Source organism: Mytilus edulis, chromosome 2 (genome assembly GCF_963676685.1).
Source record: "Mytilus edulis chromosome 2, xbMytEdul2.2, whole genome shotgun sequence".
NCBI classification, from domain to species: Eukaryota; Metazoa; Mollusca; class Bivalvia; order Mytilida; family Mytilidae; genus Mytilus; species Mytilus edulis.
In genome coordinates this window covers 5,731,960-5,747,766 of record NC_092345.1, presented here as the reverse complement: position 1 = coordinate 5,747,766, position 15,807 = coordinate 5,731,960, and the positions used below count along the sequence as shown (strand labels likewise).

The following is a 15,807-nucleotide window of genomic DNA, read 5'->3' as shown; positions in this document are numbered from 1 at the left end:
CAGTAAATGCGCAAGCTTTTGAATAGTAAAAGGCCCAAGTGAGATTACAGTAAATGCACAAGCTACGAAATAGTAAAGGCCCAAGTGAGATTACAGTAAATGCACAAGCTACGGAATAGTAAAGACCCAAATGAGATTACAGTAAATGCACAAGCTACTGAATAGTAAAGGCCCAAGTGAGATTATAGTAAATGCGCAAGGTATTGAATAGTAAAGGCCCAAGGAAGATTACAGTAAATGCTCAAGCTATTGAATAGTAAAGGCCCAATGACGATTACATTAAATGCACAAGCTATTGAATAGTAAAGGCCCAAAGGAGATTACAGTAAAGGCCCAAAGTGAGTTGACAGTAAATGCACTAGCGATTGTACGATAAAGGCCCAAGTAAGATTACAGTAAAGGCGCTAGCTATTGTAGTCATTAAGCTTACCGAAGTTTAAAATAATCTTTTTTTAATTTATACTAGGACACTGGCGTTTAATTCTTTAACGTGGTATGCTTTTTCATTTTTTACCAGTGGCGGGGCCATCAAATGCTAAAAATCAAAATGAAAATCTATATATCTTCTGCTATTTTTTAAATTCATATAAGAGTTACTCGATCTCAAGGCGTGATGTAGACTTGATTTACGAAGACTTTTAGTGTATTTAAACTGATGGATTAAAAATATAATACACAAATCAACGAAAAATTAATAAATAGTCCTTTCAAATGTCACTAATCGGTAATAATGGAACAAGAACAAATCAGAAAAGATTCAAATTTAATCGACAAAAATAGAAACCTCTGGTGCAAAACATTATAATAATAACGTATATTTACAATTATAAACAATAATAATATTAAATACAAATTGTAACAACGCAAATTTGTAAAAAGCACCAATAAAACATTGGATAAATAACAGCAATGGTTTGGATCAAATTATACAATAATAAATCACATATTAAGTACTTGCAAGTTAAAATATGAATAAAATGTACTATGTTTTACCTGATAAGCTTTTCATATAAGTTGTTCTGTAACCGGTACATTATATGAAAGAGCATGTGCTCGTTTTTGTTATTTTAGTGGTGAAAAAGTGGCATTTTTGTCAAATCCATCAAGTGTTTAAAGAAAAGAAATAGATAAAGTAATTTAAGGATAAGTTTTTGCTATCAATAAAAACTATGCAAAAAATTATAGGATAATGAAAATCCCTTTTTTATTTTTCTTATTCACTGCAATTCGATTTATAATCGATTTTTCTTCATAACACTATTGGAACAGTTTTGTGTCAGGAGCACATCCATATAAATGAAATTACTGTAACGTAATCATGTACGAATGGAACGTATTTGAGATATGTTAACTGCATACATTAAAGTAAGAATGACGTTTCTAAACAAACCGAAAACTGACAATTGAAAATTTGTAACAATCACGTTTGTCATAGAGTTTTGGATGAAACCCGTCTCAATCAATACCTACAAAAATATTTGAAACAGAACTTCTATATATATACAAACGGTCAACCACGTCATTTTGTTTATAAAATCCAGGATGGTAATTTACTCTCGTTAGATAATTTTCATGCAGTAATGCATGCATACAGTAGGGGATGATATCCCTTTTGACTCATAGGAGTCCATCCAATTGGATATAGTTGTATGTGATTCTAGCTATGGTGTTTGTCCGTTTATGTCCGATCGTATGATATCACCACTGATGATGACATGCTACTTTATTCTGATAAATATGTTATGCCTTGTAAATGTGAAATTGATAACTTGAATAGAATTGTGGTAACACGTTTATTTGTTAATTTCATTCATGGAGTGACCGATAGAAAAATTGGCAGTCGCACATTAATAAAACCAAAATATTTAACATATATGGTAAATGAAACATAACACATATATAAACAGACACACGATGAGAACCCGTAACTTGAACCTGTAAATATTAAAATGTAAGAACAGCAACATTGCTGACACCAAAGGGGAAGAAAAGCAACACCAAATCACTCTGGTGAGTCTCATTTGTGCTAATTACAACACAAAATATAATTCAATTTATCATTTCATAGGAAGTTTTACAATATCTTAGAAGAATTTACAAACATTATAATATAAAAATTTTAATTGCAATACGTTTTCTTTTGTATATGTAATGATATAAATTCTTAGAGATCATGTGCTTCAGAGACACAAAAAGGCATATATCAGGTCATGACATTTACATTTAAGCCTTAACGCCTTGAAAAGAAGATATTTTCTAAGTAATAAACATGACGGTCATATGTATATATGTTCCAGACTGTATGAGTATTTGGATCGTAAGCGTCCGGTCTGGACCGTATGCGCACTTTTTCAAAATACTCATACGTACGCGTACGGTCTGACTAATATTACGAAGTTGGTCAAGTTTATTAGATACAAATGCACATTACAGATCAATATAACGTAACTCTCAAATTAATATAAAAAAGTTCAATTGTAATTGAAATAAAAACTTTCTATTCTAACTATTTAAACAAATCACGCTAATCAACTCTGTTAATCTCTTGTATTTAGCATGTCGATCAGTTATACATTAATTAAATTATGATCACTGACATTGAAGATATCTTAAGTAAACATAATATGGGAGGACAGTTGTTTAAGAATGTTTAGCAACTTTACCAAAAAAAAAATACAAATGCAAAGGAACATGCATGAACTGCAAACATGTACATTTTTAAATGTAAAATATATTACGTTAATTGTTGTAGCAAGTGTCACCTTGGGCGAGAGTGCCAAAATAGGATTCAGATATACAATTAAACAAATGTTTAATTTCAATTTTTCGTTTGTTCAGTTTATCCATCTAACTGTTATAATAATAACAATTTGTAAAACTAAAAATAAAGATTGTGATAAATTGTTTAAATATAACCCATATGATCCAATCACATGTACGGTCCAAATACTCATATGGTCTGGAACATATATATATAAATATGTAGGACTCAAATCTATGACAGTTTTCAAATCTATAACAGATTCCTAATCTATAGCAAATGTCACGTTACAAACGTCAAACATATCAAATCTATGGTAGATATTTTGTTTTCTCTTAATCTGTAGCAGATCTGTAAATTGCGTACTTTTCCGGGATAGCGTTACGTACGACGTCAAAATTGAATAACGCCATATAACATTGTCACAGTCGCATACGATGGCGGAATCCATTTGAAATCCATTCCAGATGAAGGTATTTTCCTCGATAACAATATGCGGATGGTTTAAAGGAAGATATGACCTATTATCATGAAAAATGAAAGAGGGATGAAATGCGCTATACAGGTCGAACCTAGATGAACAAGGGCTATGAAATTTGTCATAGATTTAGAAACAACAAAGTCCGCCACAGATTAGGAAACTACAAAACTAGCCATAGATTAGGATTGTAAACACTCTGTTATAGATTTGGGATGTCATAGATTAGGAATCTGCCATAGTTTTGGAACCCACCATTGTTTTGAGTCCTACATATTTATCTATCTACTGTAATACTTTATATGCACATATGGTATGTTTGTCCTTGAAACAACCATCACACAGAAAATAAATAACGCAGATTTAAGCAGTTAACTTTTACTCCTTCAAATATTAGGAAATTCCTTGCCGTATAGCCGGATATTAAAGGCCCCGACATATCTTGTTATTTTCTTGTTTAAAGTTTAGACAAATCGATACTTTTGGATAACACATATACAATATTTTAATAAACATCGATTAGAAAGCAATTCAGGGACAAAAAAAAACAAAACAAGGGGGACGTTTGCATTTGTTGTTAACAGAGCAATTGATCCTGGACACATGGAGTAAGAATACTCAGTTACTTAACGAACAATCAATTCCGTCATGTTTATATTGAACTTTTTGTTTTCACTGGAAGCAGAGGTTTGCAATAATTACTAAACACTTGAAAGAGCTATAAAAGAAACGAAAGTAACTTATTCTTTATAAATCTGCCTCATTAGCATATACAGCTTCATTTTAGGTATAATGTTCTTAATTGAATCAGCATGGAAATAATATATAATTGTTATTGTAATAAAATCTAAAGACTTTGTAATTGTAATTGAATGAGAACAACATTAAAATAGTGAATTCTTGCAAAAATGACATGTGGAAAGTAACAACTACATAATATCCCGTCTAAACCGAGGTTAGATCGAGTTAAAAACATGAACAGTATACAAAGATTCATTTTATAAATAACAATCATTGTAATTGTGATCATGTACATGTGATGTGTTCACAAACCAAAGGTGTATAGGTTGAACGGGATTTATTTTACAAGGATTTCTCAGTACTTTGTTTCTACAGTTTTCATAAATAGTATTTGGTATAGATATGTTCATTATTATTTCAAGATGTTTATATAATGTAATAAAATTGAGAATGACCATGCCTTTATAATAAACATCTGATATATTCGATAGCCCTACACTGGTCACAACCCCCAAAAAATCAAAAATAAGTATATAGTTTTCTATTCATGTAAGAATTCAAGTGCTGTTCCTGAAATAACAAATATTTTCCTTCGACTTTCATCAACTTTCCATCACGGATTAATCCAATTGTTTCATAGAAAACAACAGATCTCTTTTGTTCTCAGTTGCACCAGAAATACATAAAATGTATGCTTACACATAATCCAAAATATACTGTAAAGATATCTCAGTTCAGTTATAACACTGTAAGGGTTGTCTCTCTATATCACGATATCACTGAATATAGTTCAAAGTTATTCATCCTTGTTACTCTATATCGTCTAATATTTCTTTATATCACAGAGTGTGTTCATATCAGATTTTTGACAAGTGGTTTATACGATTGTTACCAATGACCAATGTCATTTTCGCCACCTCCCTTGCAGTTTGTCTATATTCACATTATTCCTAGATTGGTGTTGATAAATATGCAGGTTTGTGTTTTGTGTTAGCTAAAGGATACACTCTGAAATAACACGAAAATATTTGTATACGATGCATAAATCTTGATTAGCTTAGAATGTTTACATAGGAATTTTAAAGAAACTGTAAAATGTAATTGTACGACTTCTTATACAATGTCTGTATCAACATCTGAATACACAATATGGCCTATGTATTTTTGATACGGGCTTTCTGGTGGACTCGAATCTGACGGTTTTAAAATTGTAATTCCTGAATCTGAACTGGATGAATCGTGTCTCTCTTTCGTCTGAAATTTACAAATAATCATCCGTAAGTGTGGTATTTATTCATTAAGTTCTCGTCATTTCCCGTGAGAATTGCATTTTGTATAGCTGTATCAATGTGGTAAATGTACAAGCAGCAGTAAATGTCTACACAGTTAAATTTTATATTTATATAAACAGAAATTTATCTTCATTGTGTTTCTTAAAGTGGACTGATTTCATACGTTGGTCTACCTATACCAATTTCGGAAATATTTGTACGATATTTTTAAGTCTTTGTTCCCTTGTTGTAAATGTTCAATGAAAGTAACTTTATATTAACAAAAATGTAAAGGCAAAACGTATAAAACAATATAATATAACATAAAATGCGTGCCAGAGTTATATAAAATTGATTTATATTAAGACTCGCAAAAGATTTAGAAAATTAAGATGATCTGTGTTTAAATCGTAATTTATTTGTAAATTATTTTAATAGTTTCTGTGATGTAATTTATGTTTACACTTACTTGTTCTAAATAAATTGGTGGATTAAGTCCACCTTTAGACCTCACCAATGGACTGCGTTTTACTTGTGTCTTATCTCCATTTGTAATTGGGGCAAGTAATGGAGTCGACGACGGTTTCCGCTGATTTAACCTGTCATTACTAATGTGGCCGGCAAGGCACGATAGAGGAATTTTGTATATAGTCGATTGACTGGACCCTGAAATACAAACTGCAATCATGAATAACCAACACAAGCACATAACATATAGAGGATTAAGTGTGTAAATCATGAATAACCAACACAAGCACATAACATATAGAGGATGAAGTGTGTAAATCATGAATAACCAATACAAGCACATAACATATAGAGGATGAAGTGTGTAAATCATGAATAACCAACACAAGCACATAACATATAGAGGATGAAGTGTGTAAATCATGAATAACCAACACAAGCACATAACATATAGAGGATGAAGTGTGTAAATCATGAATAACCAATACAAGCACATAAAATATAGAGGATGAAGTGTGTAAATCATGAATAACCAACACAAGCACATAACATATAGAAGATGAAGTGTGTAAATCATGAATAACCAACACAAGCACATAACATATAGAGGATGAAGTGTGTAAGTGTTTTTTTGCTGCAACAGAAACAACAAATTATTCCAGGTTGGATTTAGTAAGCATGGGTGATGATGGCTTAATTTGGAAGAAAACAATTATGTTAATATGAACTGTTGTTCATGATCATATTTATGAATATAAATTTCATTACATTGTGATCTTTATGAAAGGAGTCATAATTTGTGACCAATTAGAGTAATTTTTAACACAATATGCAAGAAAGAGATGAACATTTTCACTTCTAACAAATCTTAACTAAGTGGTATAATTAATGGAATTAAATCATTTCTTTGCTTTGTAAAGCATTGACATTTTTATTTACCAGTATTAACACATACGTTAACTGTTATAATTAAAATAGGAAGATCTACAACCTGATTTACCGAAAGATCATATATACTACATACAATAGTTTGTGTAACTAATGTCAGAAACTGACAATGCTGACAAACGTATTCTCAAAAACGCTTATCTTATTCAATACTAAAAACGAAACCCCAACACATCCAAAATAGTATACACACGTACAGGTTGTTAAATACCTTTAAGCAAAAAAATTTCGGCTAGAGTAATATTTAAAACTGAAATAGTTGTTACTACAGTTAAATATTATAATGATTTAATTTATCATAATTATTAATACAGGAAAATGAACTTTAATTCGGCTCTCCCTCATGTAATGCATAATAGTACAGCTTAAGAATTTTTTTAGATCCCATGTATCATAATGAACAACACAATGGCCAACGTAGATACAAGTATCTTGTCTAAGGGAGGGATAAATCCTACTTTGTAAAGGATCACTCTGATTCGAACAAAAAATTCTCTGAAACTGATATTATCAAGATGCTTGATTTTTTAATTGACAACATATTTGTTACGTTCGGAGGACGTGTTTTTCAACAGACTGTCGGCATTCCAATGGGAAAAAACTGTGCCCCTCTACTTGACGACTTGTTTCTTTATTATTATGAGGCTGACTTCATGCAAGAACTTCTTAGGAAGAAAGATTAGAAGTTAGCAATATCCTTTCACTCTTCTTTTCGCTACATAGATAATGTTCTTTCACTAAATAATTCAAAATTTGGTGACTATGTGGAACGCATCTATCCAATTGAGCTACAGATAAAGGATACTACAGATACAGTTAAGTCGGCCTCATATCTTGACTTACATCTAGAAATTGACAATGAGGTTCGGTTGAAAACAAAACTTTACGACAAAAGAGATGATTTCAGCTTTCCAATTGTGAACTTTTCATTTCTAAGTAGCAATTTCCAGCAGCACCTGCATACGGGATATATATCTCCCAATTGATACGATATTCCCGTGCTTGCATTTCCTATCATGATTTTCTTGACTGAGGGTTGCTGCTCACAAGGAAGCTATTAAATCAAGAGTTCCAAATGGTGAAGTTGAAATCATCCCTTCGTAAATTTTACGGACGCCATCACGAGTTGGTTGACCGTTATGGAATAACCGTTTCACAAATGATATCGGATATGTTTCTTACGTCGTAACTACAATCCCCTACCCTTTCATGAATGTGACGTACCGAATTAGACTATTTACCGCATTTGTTATCACATAAGCAACACGACGGATGCCACATGTGGAGCAGGATCTGCGTACCCTTCCGGAGCACCTGAGATCACCCCTAGATTTTTGGTGGGGTTAGTGTCGTTTATTCTTTAGTTTTCTATGTTGTGTCGTGTGTGCTGTTGTTTGTTTGTCCTTTTCATTTTTAGCCATGGCGTTGTCAGTTTGTTTTAGATTTATGAGTTTGACTGTCCCTTTGGTATCTTTCGTCCCTCTTTTGATGAATTCATCACAGATAAAAGGATTAAAATTGTGTCCACAAAGGATGCTTCAATAATACTTATATTCGATTGAACAAAAATATTAAGTTACGACATTAAGGAGCACTGAGAACCCAAAATAAACAAAGCTACGGTATTCCTTTTCTTGGGTAAAATATACCATGAGTTTTACAATATCAATATTATTGACTTGCTTTATTTCTGTCTAATTTATGTTCACCGAACATGATAATACTACTTTTTCATCTAATATTGACAAAATATATAATGAGTAAAAACAACTTACATGATGGTGTTGATAGGGTTATTGATGAGTGGTCTTTATCTTTTCTGTCAGTTGCTGAACTCCCAAAGTAGATATCATTCTTAAAATAGAACACGCTGCATCATCATTTTTTACTTTCATCAGTTTCGTAATACAAGTTGGAATTATTAACAATATTAGTCCAAATAAAATTGAGAATGGAAATGGAGAATATGTGTAAGAAATAACAACCCGACCAAAGAGCAAACAACAGCCATCCAATATCTATATTGATATGAAAACCATGAAAAAGAATTATAATATTGATACAATGTTTTTTGGGATAATTTGAAATGAAAAGTTTTATGAGAACTCTTCAATCTATATACAGTTTCCAACATATGTCCCAATGGTTAATCTTCCCTTCTTGGCCATTGTTATTTTATACAGTTCTAACTTTTTATTTGAACGTAGGAAATACTATAAATTGTCCTTTAAGGTTAGTTATCTTAATGATGCTTATGAAAAACGTTACACTGATAGTTGTTTAGGTCATGTATTGCTGATCAATCTAACTTAAGATCATATCTGTCTAGTTATAAATGTTTTCCGGATAACAGACAGAAACGCTAAAAAGGTCATCAATCTGTGAGAAATGACAATTGTCCGAACTGATAAGGCCAGCCACATTAACATATATGTAGATCTTGCATAGCTGACCATTTTTATTGTCTAACACTTTTTTCCTGACGAAGGAATATTAGAAAAGTCAAGGTATTCTGTTTATGAAACTAACAAGTTTTAACCCCGACTAACAAATTACGTATAGAATCGTAATAAAACTTACTTTATTAAATACTATTTTACTAACATTATCAACGTACCTTCGATGTAATGAGGCTAATATCAGGCATGGTCATGGTATGAACTAAATTCCCATTGATTATTAGTCGAATTTCAATTGTGTCTTGTGTAAAAGCAAGCACATACGGAAAGGCACATACTGAAAACAAAAACTTGGATTTATAGTTTCTAATGAAATATTTTATATACAAATAATGATATAAAGAAAGGAATTTTATTAGCAGAAATTGACCACCGATCTTCATTCATATTTATTTTCAAAACTTGTGCTAGACTTCAAATATTTTTAAAGCATTTCAAAATCTTTTCACAGTAAGGCCTTCAACACGGAGGAAAAATCTAACTACAAGTTGACGAAGGCCCCTACTATAATATACATTGTATGTTGTTAACCATTTTAAGTGGTCATCCGTCTCTGTTCAATCAAATAACATGTCGAAAGAGTATTGTCCAGTTATGTTACCGCAAATGACTTTATGGGTAATAATACAGGAACATCTTAATAGTGGATTTATTTTTAATGTCTTAACTACAATTCGTCCCCTTTTAACAAATGTGACAAACCGAACAAGACTTAATACCTGATTTGTACTACATGAGTAACACGAAAGCTGCCACACGTGGTGTAGGATCTGCTTAACCATCAGGAACACCTGCAATCACCCAATTTATTTATGGGGTTCGTGTTGCTCAGTTTTCTGTGTTGTGTTTTTTTCGTAAGATTGTTTGTCTATTGATAATTTTTGTTTAGCCATTGTTTCGTCAGTTTGTTGTCGACTGATAATTTGTATGTATCTCTGGTATCTTGCCCAACTCTCTTATTCTAATATTTTTTTAACAGAGTCAAATAACAGTGCAGAATTTCGAAACATAGAAATTAATCTTAAAATTTAAAAAGGGGCGAAAGATATAAGAGGGTTATTTATCCAGAACCAGAACAATTTGTTTTCATATGTAAACCAGCTGATATATGTACTTACCAATAGACTTCGGTTCCGAGTTCCAATGAAAATCAAAATCATTCGATATTTCTTCGGACAATTTTTGAAAATGACTTTCATCTAAAACATAAAAAACAGTTTGATTATTTTAACAGAAGATTCAAGTTCACCATATTGAAGCAGATATATATCAACCTTTACTAAGGTACTTTTGATCGTTTTTGCAACTTTTTTAGGGAACATTGTTTTATAAATGGTTGGCGAGAAAAAATTACTGGTGAAAAGTATAGTCTGAACATTTTTAATGAATAAGATGCATGCATATATGGTTCTGTTTTCGCTGATATTGAAAATGAAACAGATTGATTACAACTTGTTTGATGTATAATTGATGCAAATGACGTATAGATACCTCACATGGTTGCATGTGAAGCAACCCATAATTTGCAAGACACCAATATTGGATTTGAATTCCAAAAAAATATATTTGTTAAACGTTTTTGAATTCAGAAAACCAATTACTTACAATTATAACTCAATAATAATTCTACTTCTTCGTCTTCGCATATATCTAATGCTGACACCAGTGTTACCTAAAGAATACATTGCCTATTATATTTTGACAAACATAACACTATAAAACAAGATTGATATTCATGCATTATAGTAATACATAAGTAAGATTTTAAATTATAGTTTGAGAGCATTTTCAATCCAAACATGTGAATTTCACATGTAGATCAGTATCTGCATACTCCTCTGGAGCACATGAGAACATTCCCCTTTTTGGTACGGTTATTAATGCTCAGTCTGTAGTTTTCTTTGTTGTGTTTTATAGACTATTGTTTATCTGTTGGTCTTTTTATTTTGTCACAATGGATTGGTCAGATTATTTTTGACTTATGAGTTTGAATGCTCGCTTAGTATCTTTCATCTCTCTTTCACCATATTTTAGAATATCAAGAAAGAAAAATTGTAGGAAAAAAACGATTACGCATAAGCTATAATTTTATTCATGTCAAATAAGAATTGGGAACTTATCCGGTAAGTCACCACAATTCGGACACGAACATATAACACCATATCTATCAGATAATAGAGTTTCAGAACCTTATCAAAACCTAGTTGAACTCTGATCCAAGGCTTCAACAAACAAATAGAATAAGTTGAAAATAAAAGACCATGGCGACGATAATAAAAATGAAAAGGCAGTTCAAAAGCACTTCTTAATAGAACTAATAATTGAGCAACACGAACCAAACAAAAAAAATCGGCGAAGATCCACAATATTCGTGTTACTTTTGTTCAATCCAATGATGAACCATAGCCGGTGAGAAGGCGTCACCGACTAGCGGATTGTTATAGTTGTAATGGTATATACGTTATCATTTTTTATTTGTATAAACTCTTTGGTTTAATTCAAGTGGTTTTACTGTTCATATAAATCCAATTCTTATAGAATCCCAATTCCCTTCTCGAGCTGCACGAAAAACTGACAATAGTTTGACACTGTAAGATCGGGAAGAACAGATCATTACATCAATATTCTTGCAAATCACAGTGCAAAAGAAAGATTATGATATAAAACTACTTTCTGACAACCTATTAAAATACAATGGCTGTTTTCTTACCTTATTATTGTCAACGCTGTACAGTTGTAATGTATCACCGTTTTTCTCATTGATAAGGTCAAATTGATTTTTATAACCAACACATATTTGATTGTCTCCTTTACTTTCATCAACAAGAGTAATAAGCTGAGGCACTTCAAACGATTGTAATTCCTGAGGGTGAAAAAATGGATCATTATAAAAATTTTGCTTTTTAATTTTTTTTCGCTGCAATGTATATAAAAAGTATGACGAACAAAGAAACCCTAATTGCCTAAAGACAAAAGTGCTTTAATGTATTGTGTTTGAATCTCTTTGGAACGAATTATCACTCTATGACCATGGCATCAACTGATGATATAATACATTCTTTTATTTTCAAGTGAATGACAAATAAACAGAATGTATAATATGGATTGAAAACAATATATATATATATAAACGTGTTCAAAATTTAAAGTCTTTTTCGTCAATTAAGCTTCTTATTTCTTTTTTACGAAAGATACTATGGAGGGTATGTAAATGACACAGCAACTACAAAAAGATGGTAAATTTAATACAGAAAATTTGTTTTCGTTGGTATATGTCACGGAAATAAATTTCCCTCCTTCACAAAAACAAAATGTTTAAATTGGAAGGTATTATACAAATATATAAATGCATACATACCCTCACAAATGTAAAGCCATCTGATATGTCAATATCCATTGTCGGACACCATGACGTAAAAGCAGCCGAGTGTTTCCATGTAAACAATAACAGTCGTTTATGCATAGCAACTACCATTCGTAAGTGGCTACTTCCACTCCTGGACAGAGCATATAAATGGCAACCTAGAATTACCAAATTAAAATATTATTGAAATAGACAGTTAAATTGTGTTACATTAAGTTTATCGTCCGCCTTGTAATGGCAAATCACTCTCTTTAATTTAGCGTTCGATCTGATTTTCTTATATAATTCAAAAGCCAGATCGACGTATATACATGTATATGTAATTGTTTAATTAGAAATGAAATATATAATAAAAAATCAGATTGAAACTAGTAATTTAAGAAGAGAGAGTTAGTTGACTCAATTAACTCGTATGCACCTCTATGTGTCAAAAAATAAATTAATGAAAGAAAAAGTCAATATTTTCGTTTTGTGTAAATATTTAGTTAAATAAAACGTTGTCGATGTATCGGAATAATTTGGACCTTCCAGAGCCCCTGTGATCATCCTTATTTTTCGATGGGGCTTGAATTGAGTTAATGTATGAAAACAAATTGTCATTGTATTTCTATGCGATTATGATGTTAAAATACCGAAAAGATTTCAAAATCATGATGAAATTCAAAACAGTTGATCATATTTGGACACCCTTTGGAAAGTGACAAGAAGTATATATATAATACCTTTTGTTTTCTCTATTTTATGGTCCCTACAATCAATACGTCCTCTTACAAAAGTTTCGTTCTTTTCACCTTCAAAATCAGTTAATCGGAAAACTGCAACCTTCCCGTCTCTACCTGTAAAAACACAAAAAATAGTTTTATGAGAAAAAAAAGGTAAAAAGCTGTTTAACAATATTTTTTATAGTGACAACATCTCTTTGACACATTCAACGTTTCCATTTTCAATCTTTTAAATTTTCGCATTGTCCTGCTTCTATGTTGAGCAAATTTTTATATCACTGCTAATTCTCTTATTCTTTTCGCGGTCCTCGTTCAAGCCTTGTTGAGTTCTTAATATGGTATTAACGAAAGTATAGAACTAATACAAATATAATTCAAAACGTTACGGTCACATTGCAAAACAAATATATGAACAATGGGGGACACTTATTCCTTTGATGTTCGTGCATGTCATAGGTTATTGGTATTCGACGCACTTCACCTTTTGTATATAATAGCGGACAGTACGCGGAGAGAAGAGACATCCTTTGACAGGAAAAATTGCAATCCTCGTCAATAATGTCGAATGTACCTGCAATAAGCAGGATTCAAACTTCAGTGTGGAATACTAGTGATTGCTGTACGTCATGCCATTATTGTTTTGTAGGTTGTCGGTTTTTTTTTTGTGCCACGGCGTTGTCAGTTTATTTTGGATTTATTAGATTGAATGTCCCTCTGGTATCTTTCACCCCTCCTTTACTTAGTCACCATGCACCCCTCACATTTAATGTATTCATTCATTGATCCTCTGTGTGTAATATAAGATGAACAAAACAGCTGCCACAAAACAAATGTATACGCTTGTTCTAACCTTTATCTGTTCTTAATAATACAAGTTCGAGTTCTTCGACCACGTCTAACTGTTTCACTGATACGGATTTATCAAACAATAAACGTGGCTGCACTCCATCTGAAAAAAACATATTTATCAAAGATTAAAAAATAAAATAATTTCTTATTTATCCCTAAAAATAACATTATGATTTATAGTTACATCATTAAAACATATCTAACGGCAAGTAAATAATGTCACTCAACTTAAGACCAATCAAATAACAATGTAAAATACTTGTGACGGTTTCGGTCGAACTATTACAAAGGCAGCAATTAGATGATTTCAGTTTAATAAAAGATAATGATATTCTACATTTCTTGACATTTCCATTTCCACTAACTCAAACTTCAAATCCCAATCTACTAATGTTAAAGAATTTTCTATAAGGTAATTTGATATGAGGTTGTTTCCTAAAAGTATATGTGTTATTATTTTACTTTTGTAGTTGCTTGTATTTTTCAATTACATTTAAATAGTATAATAAACATACGTTGCATGTGCATTAAATTTGTGACGTTTTCCTCACATCTCCTTTCTTCTGTTTGTTTTCTGATTGAATTGATTTGAAAACATTGATAATGATATTAGTCAGTGAATTGGAGGCTTCCAAATTCGTCAACAACAGAGCCAGTAATAAACAATGAGAACTAAACATTACATTAGTAGTGAAATACGACATGATCAGGTTTTAAATATGATTATTAATAGAGCATTTGCATTATTCACGTAATAGTATACGTGCACGGATCGACGTATACGTATCGAACAGATTTGTTTACAATAATGATTTTATCCCAATCTCAATTAAAATAAAATGCATTACATCATATTTTCATCGGGACCAACTTGACTTAATTTATCCTTTCCTCATATACGTGTTATACGATACGTCGATACGGATACGCCAGCAAATACTTGAATAATGCAAATGCTCTAATAGCAACACTATACCGACCTTCTAACAAAAGCACACCAGTATCTGTCACTATCAATAATTTATCCCCTAAAAAAGAAAAAAAGTAGGAACATTGCTGAAAATGTCATGTTACAGATTAGTTTTATGTTTTTTGTTTTTGTTTTTGTTTTTCTTTTACAGTTTAAATCGAATATATCAAATACGCAAATAAAGAATATTTGTGTAACTCTGAACAATGTCTAAAAATATGATTCGAAACTTGTAATAGTGAAAACGTCAAATTATAATTTTATGCCAGTGTTGTTTCCTGATTGTTTATTTTAGTTTTGAATGAGTCATGTATTTAAATGAGGATTATGCATAATTAAAGGTTTTCATGCATCATGTTCATTTCCTGCACAAATAAATCAATGATTTTGTTTTAGTTTCACAATTAATTTTGTAAATTAAGAATTGCATGACACCACTATATGTAGTTTGATATAAACAAATGGCTTTAACACTTTACAGTACACATCGCCGAAAGATGAGTATTGATTCATGTTTTTAATATATGTATGTTTTCAGTCTGTATCTATATGTTGGCGATTGTTTTTGTTGTAGTTCAATGTTTCTGTTGTTCCATTGTTTTCCTCTTTTAGCTGATGTGTTTCCTTTAGTTTTACTTTGTTGCCCGGATTTGTTTTTGCTTAGTCGATTTATGACTATTAAACAGCTGTATTCACTATATATCTGTAATGTCACTTTTTGGCTGCAAAAATGGAATTAGTACATTTAGATTGATTTGCTTTTAAGACGAACACAT

At 31.4% G+C, this 15,807-nt stretch overlaps 1 protein-coding gene across 3 annotated transcripts in view; it reads right to left on the bottom strand.

Annotated features, from left to right (window-relative positions):
- Nucleotides 1-751: 751 nt before the first annotated feature.
- The window catches only part of LOC139511297 (GTPase-activating Rap/Ran-GAP domain-like protein 3), a 213,585-nt gene continuing 198,529 nt past the window's right edge, over nt 752-15,807 (bottom strand). For 2 of the 3 annotated variants that reach the window (XM_071297920.1, XM_071297922.1), the window contains exons 18-28: nt 15,042-15,089; nt 14,063-14,161; nt 13,213-13,326; nt 12,485-12,648; nt 11,837-11,989; nt 10,732-10,798; nt 10,245-10,325; nt 9,285-9,403; nt 8,443-8,521; nt 5,721-5,917; nt 752-5,234 (exon numbers count right to left, since the gene is read on the bottom strand). In XM_071297920.1, the coding sequence (XP_071154021.1) occupies nt 5,094-5,234; nt 5,721-5,917; nt 8,443-8,521; nt 9,285-9,403; nt 10,245-10,325; nt 10,732-10,798; nt 11,837-11,989; nt 12,485-12,648; nt 13,213-13,326; nt 14,063-14,161; nt 15,042-15,089 (1,262 nt within the window). In that variant the 3' untranslated portion in view covers nt 752-5,093. The remainder of the gene's footprint in view (nt 5,235-5,720; nt 5,918-8,442; nt 8,522-9,284; nt 9,404-10,244; nt 10,326-10,731; nt 10,799-11,836; nt 11,990-12,484; nt 12,649-13,212; nt 13,327-14,062; nt 14,162-15,041; nt 15,090-15,807) is intronic. The other variant, XM_071297921.1, reaches the window with a different exon arrangement.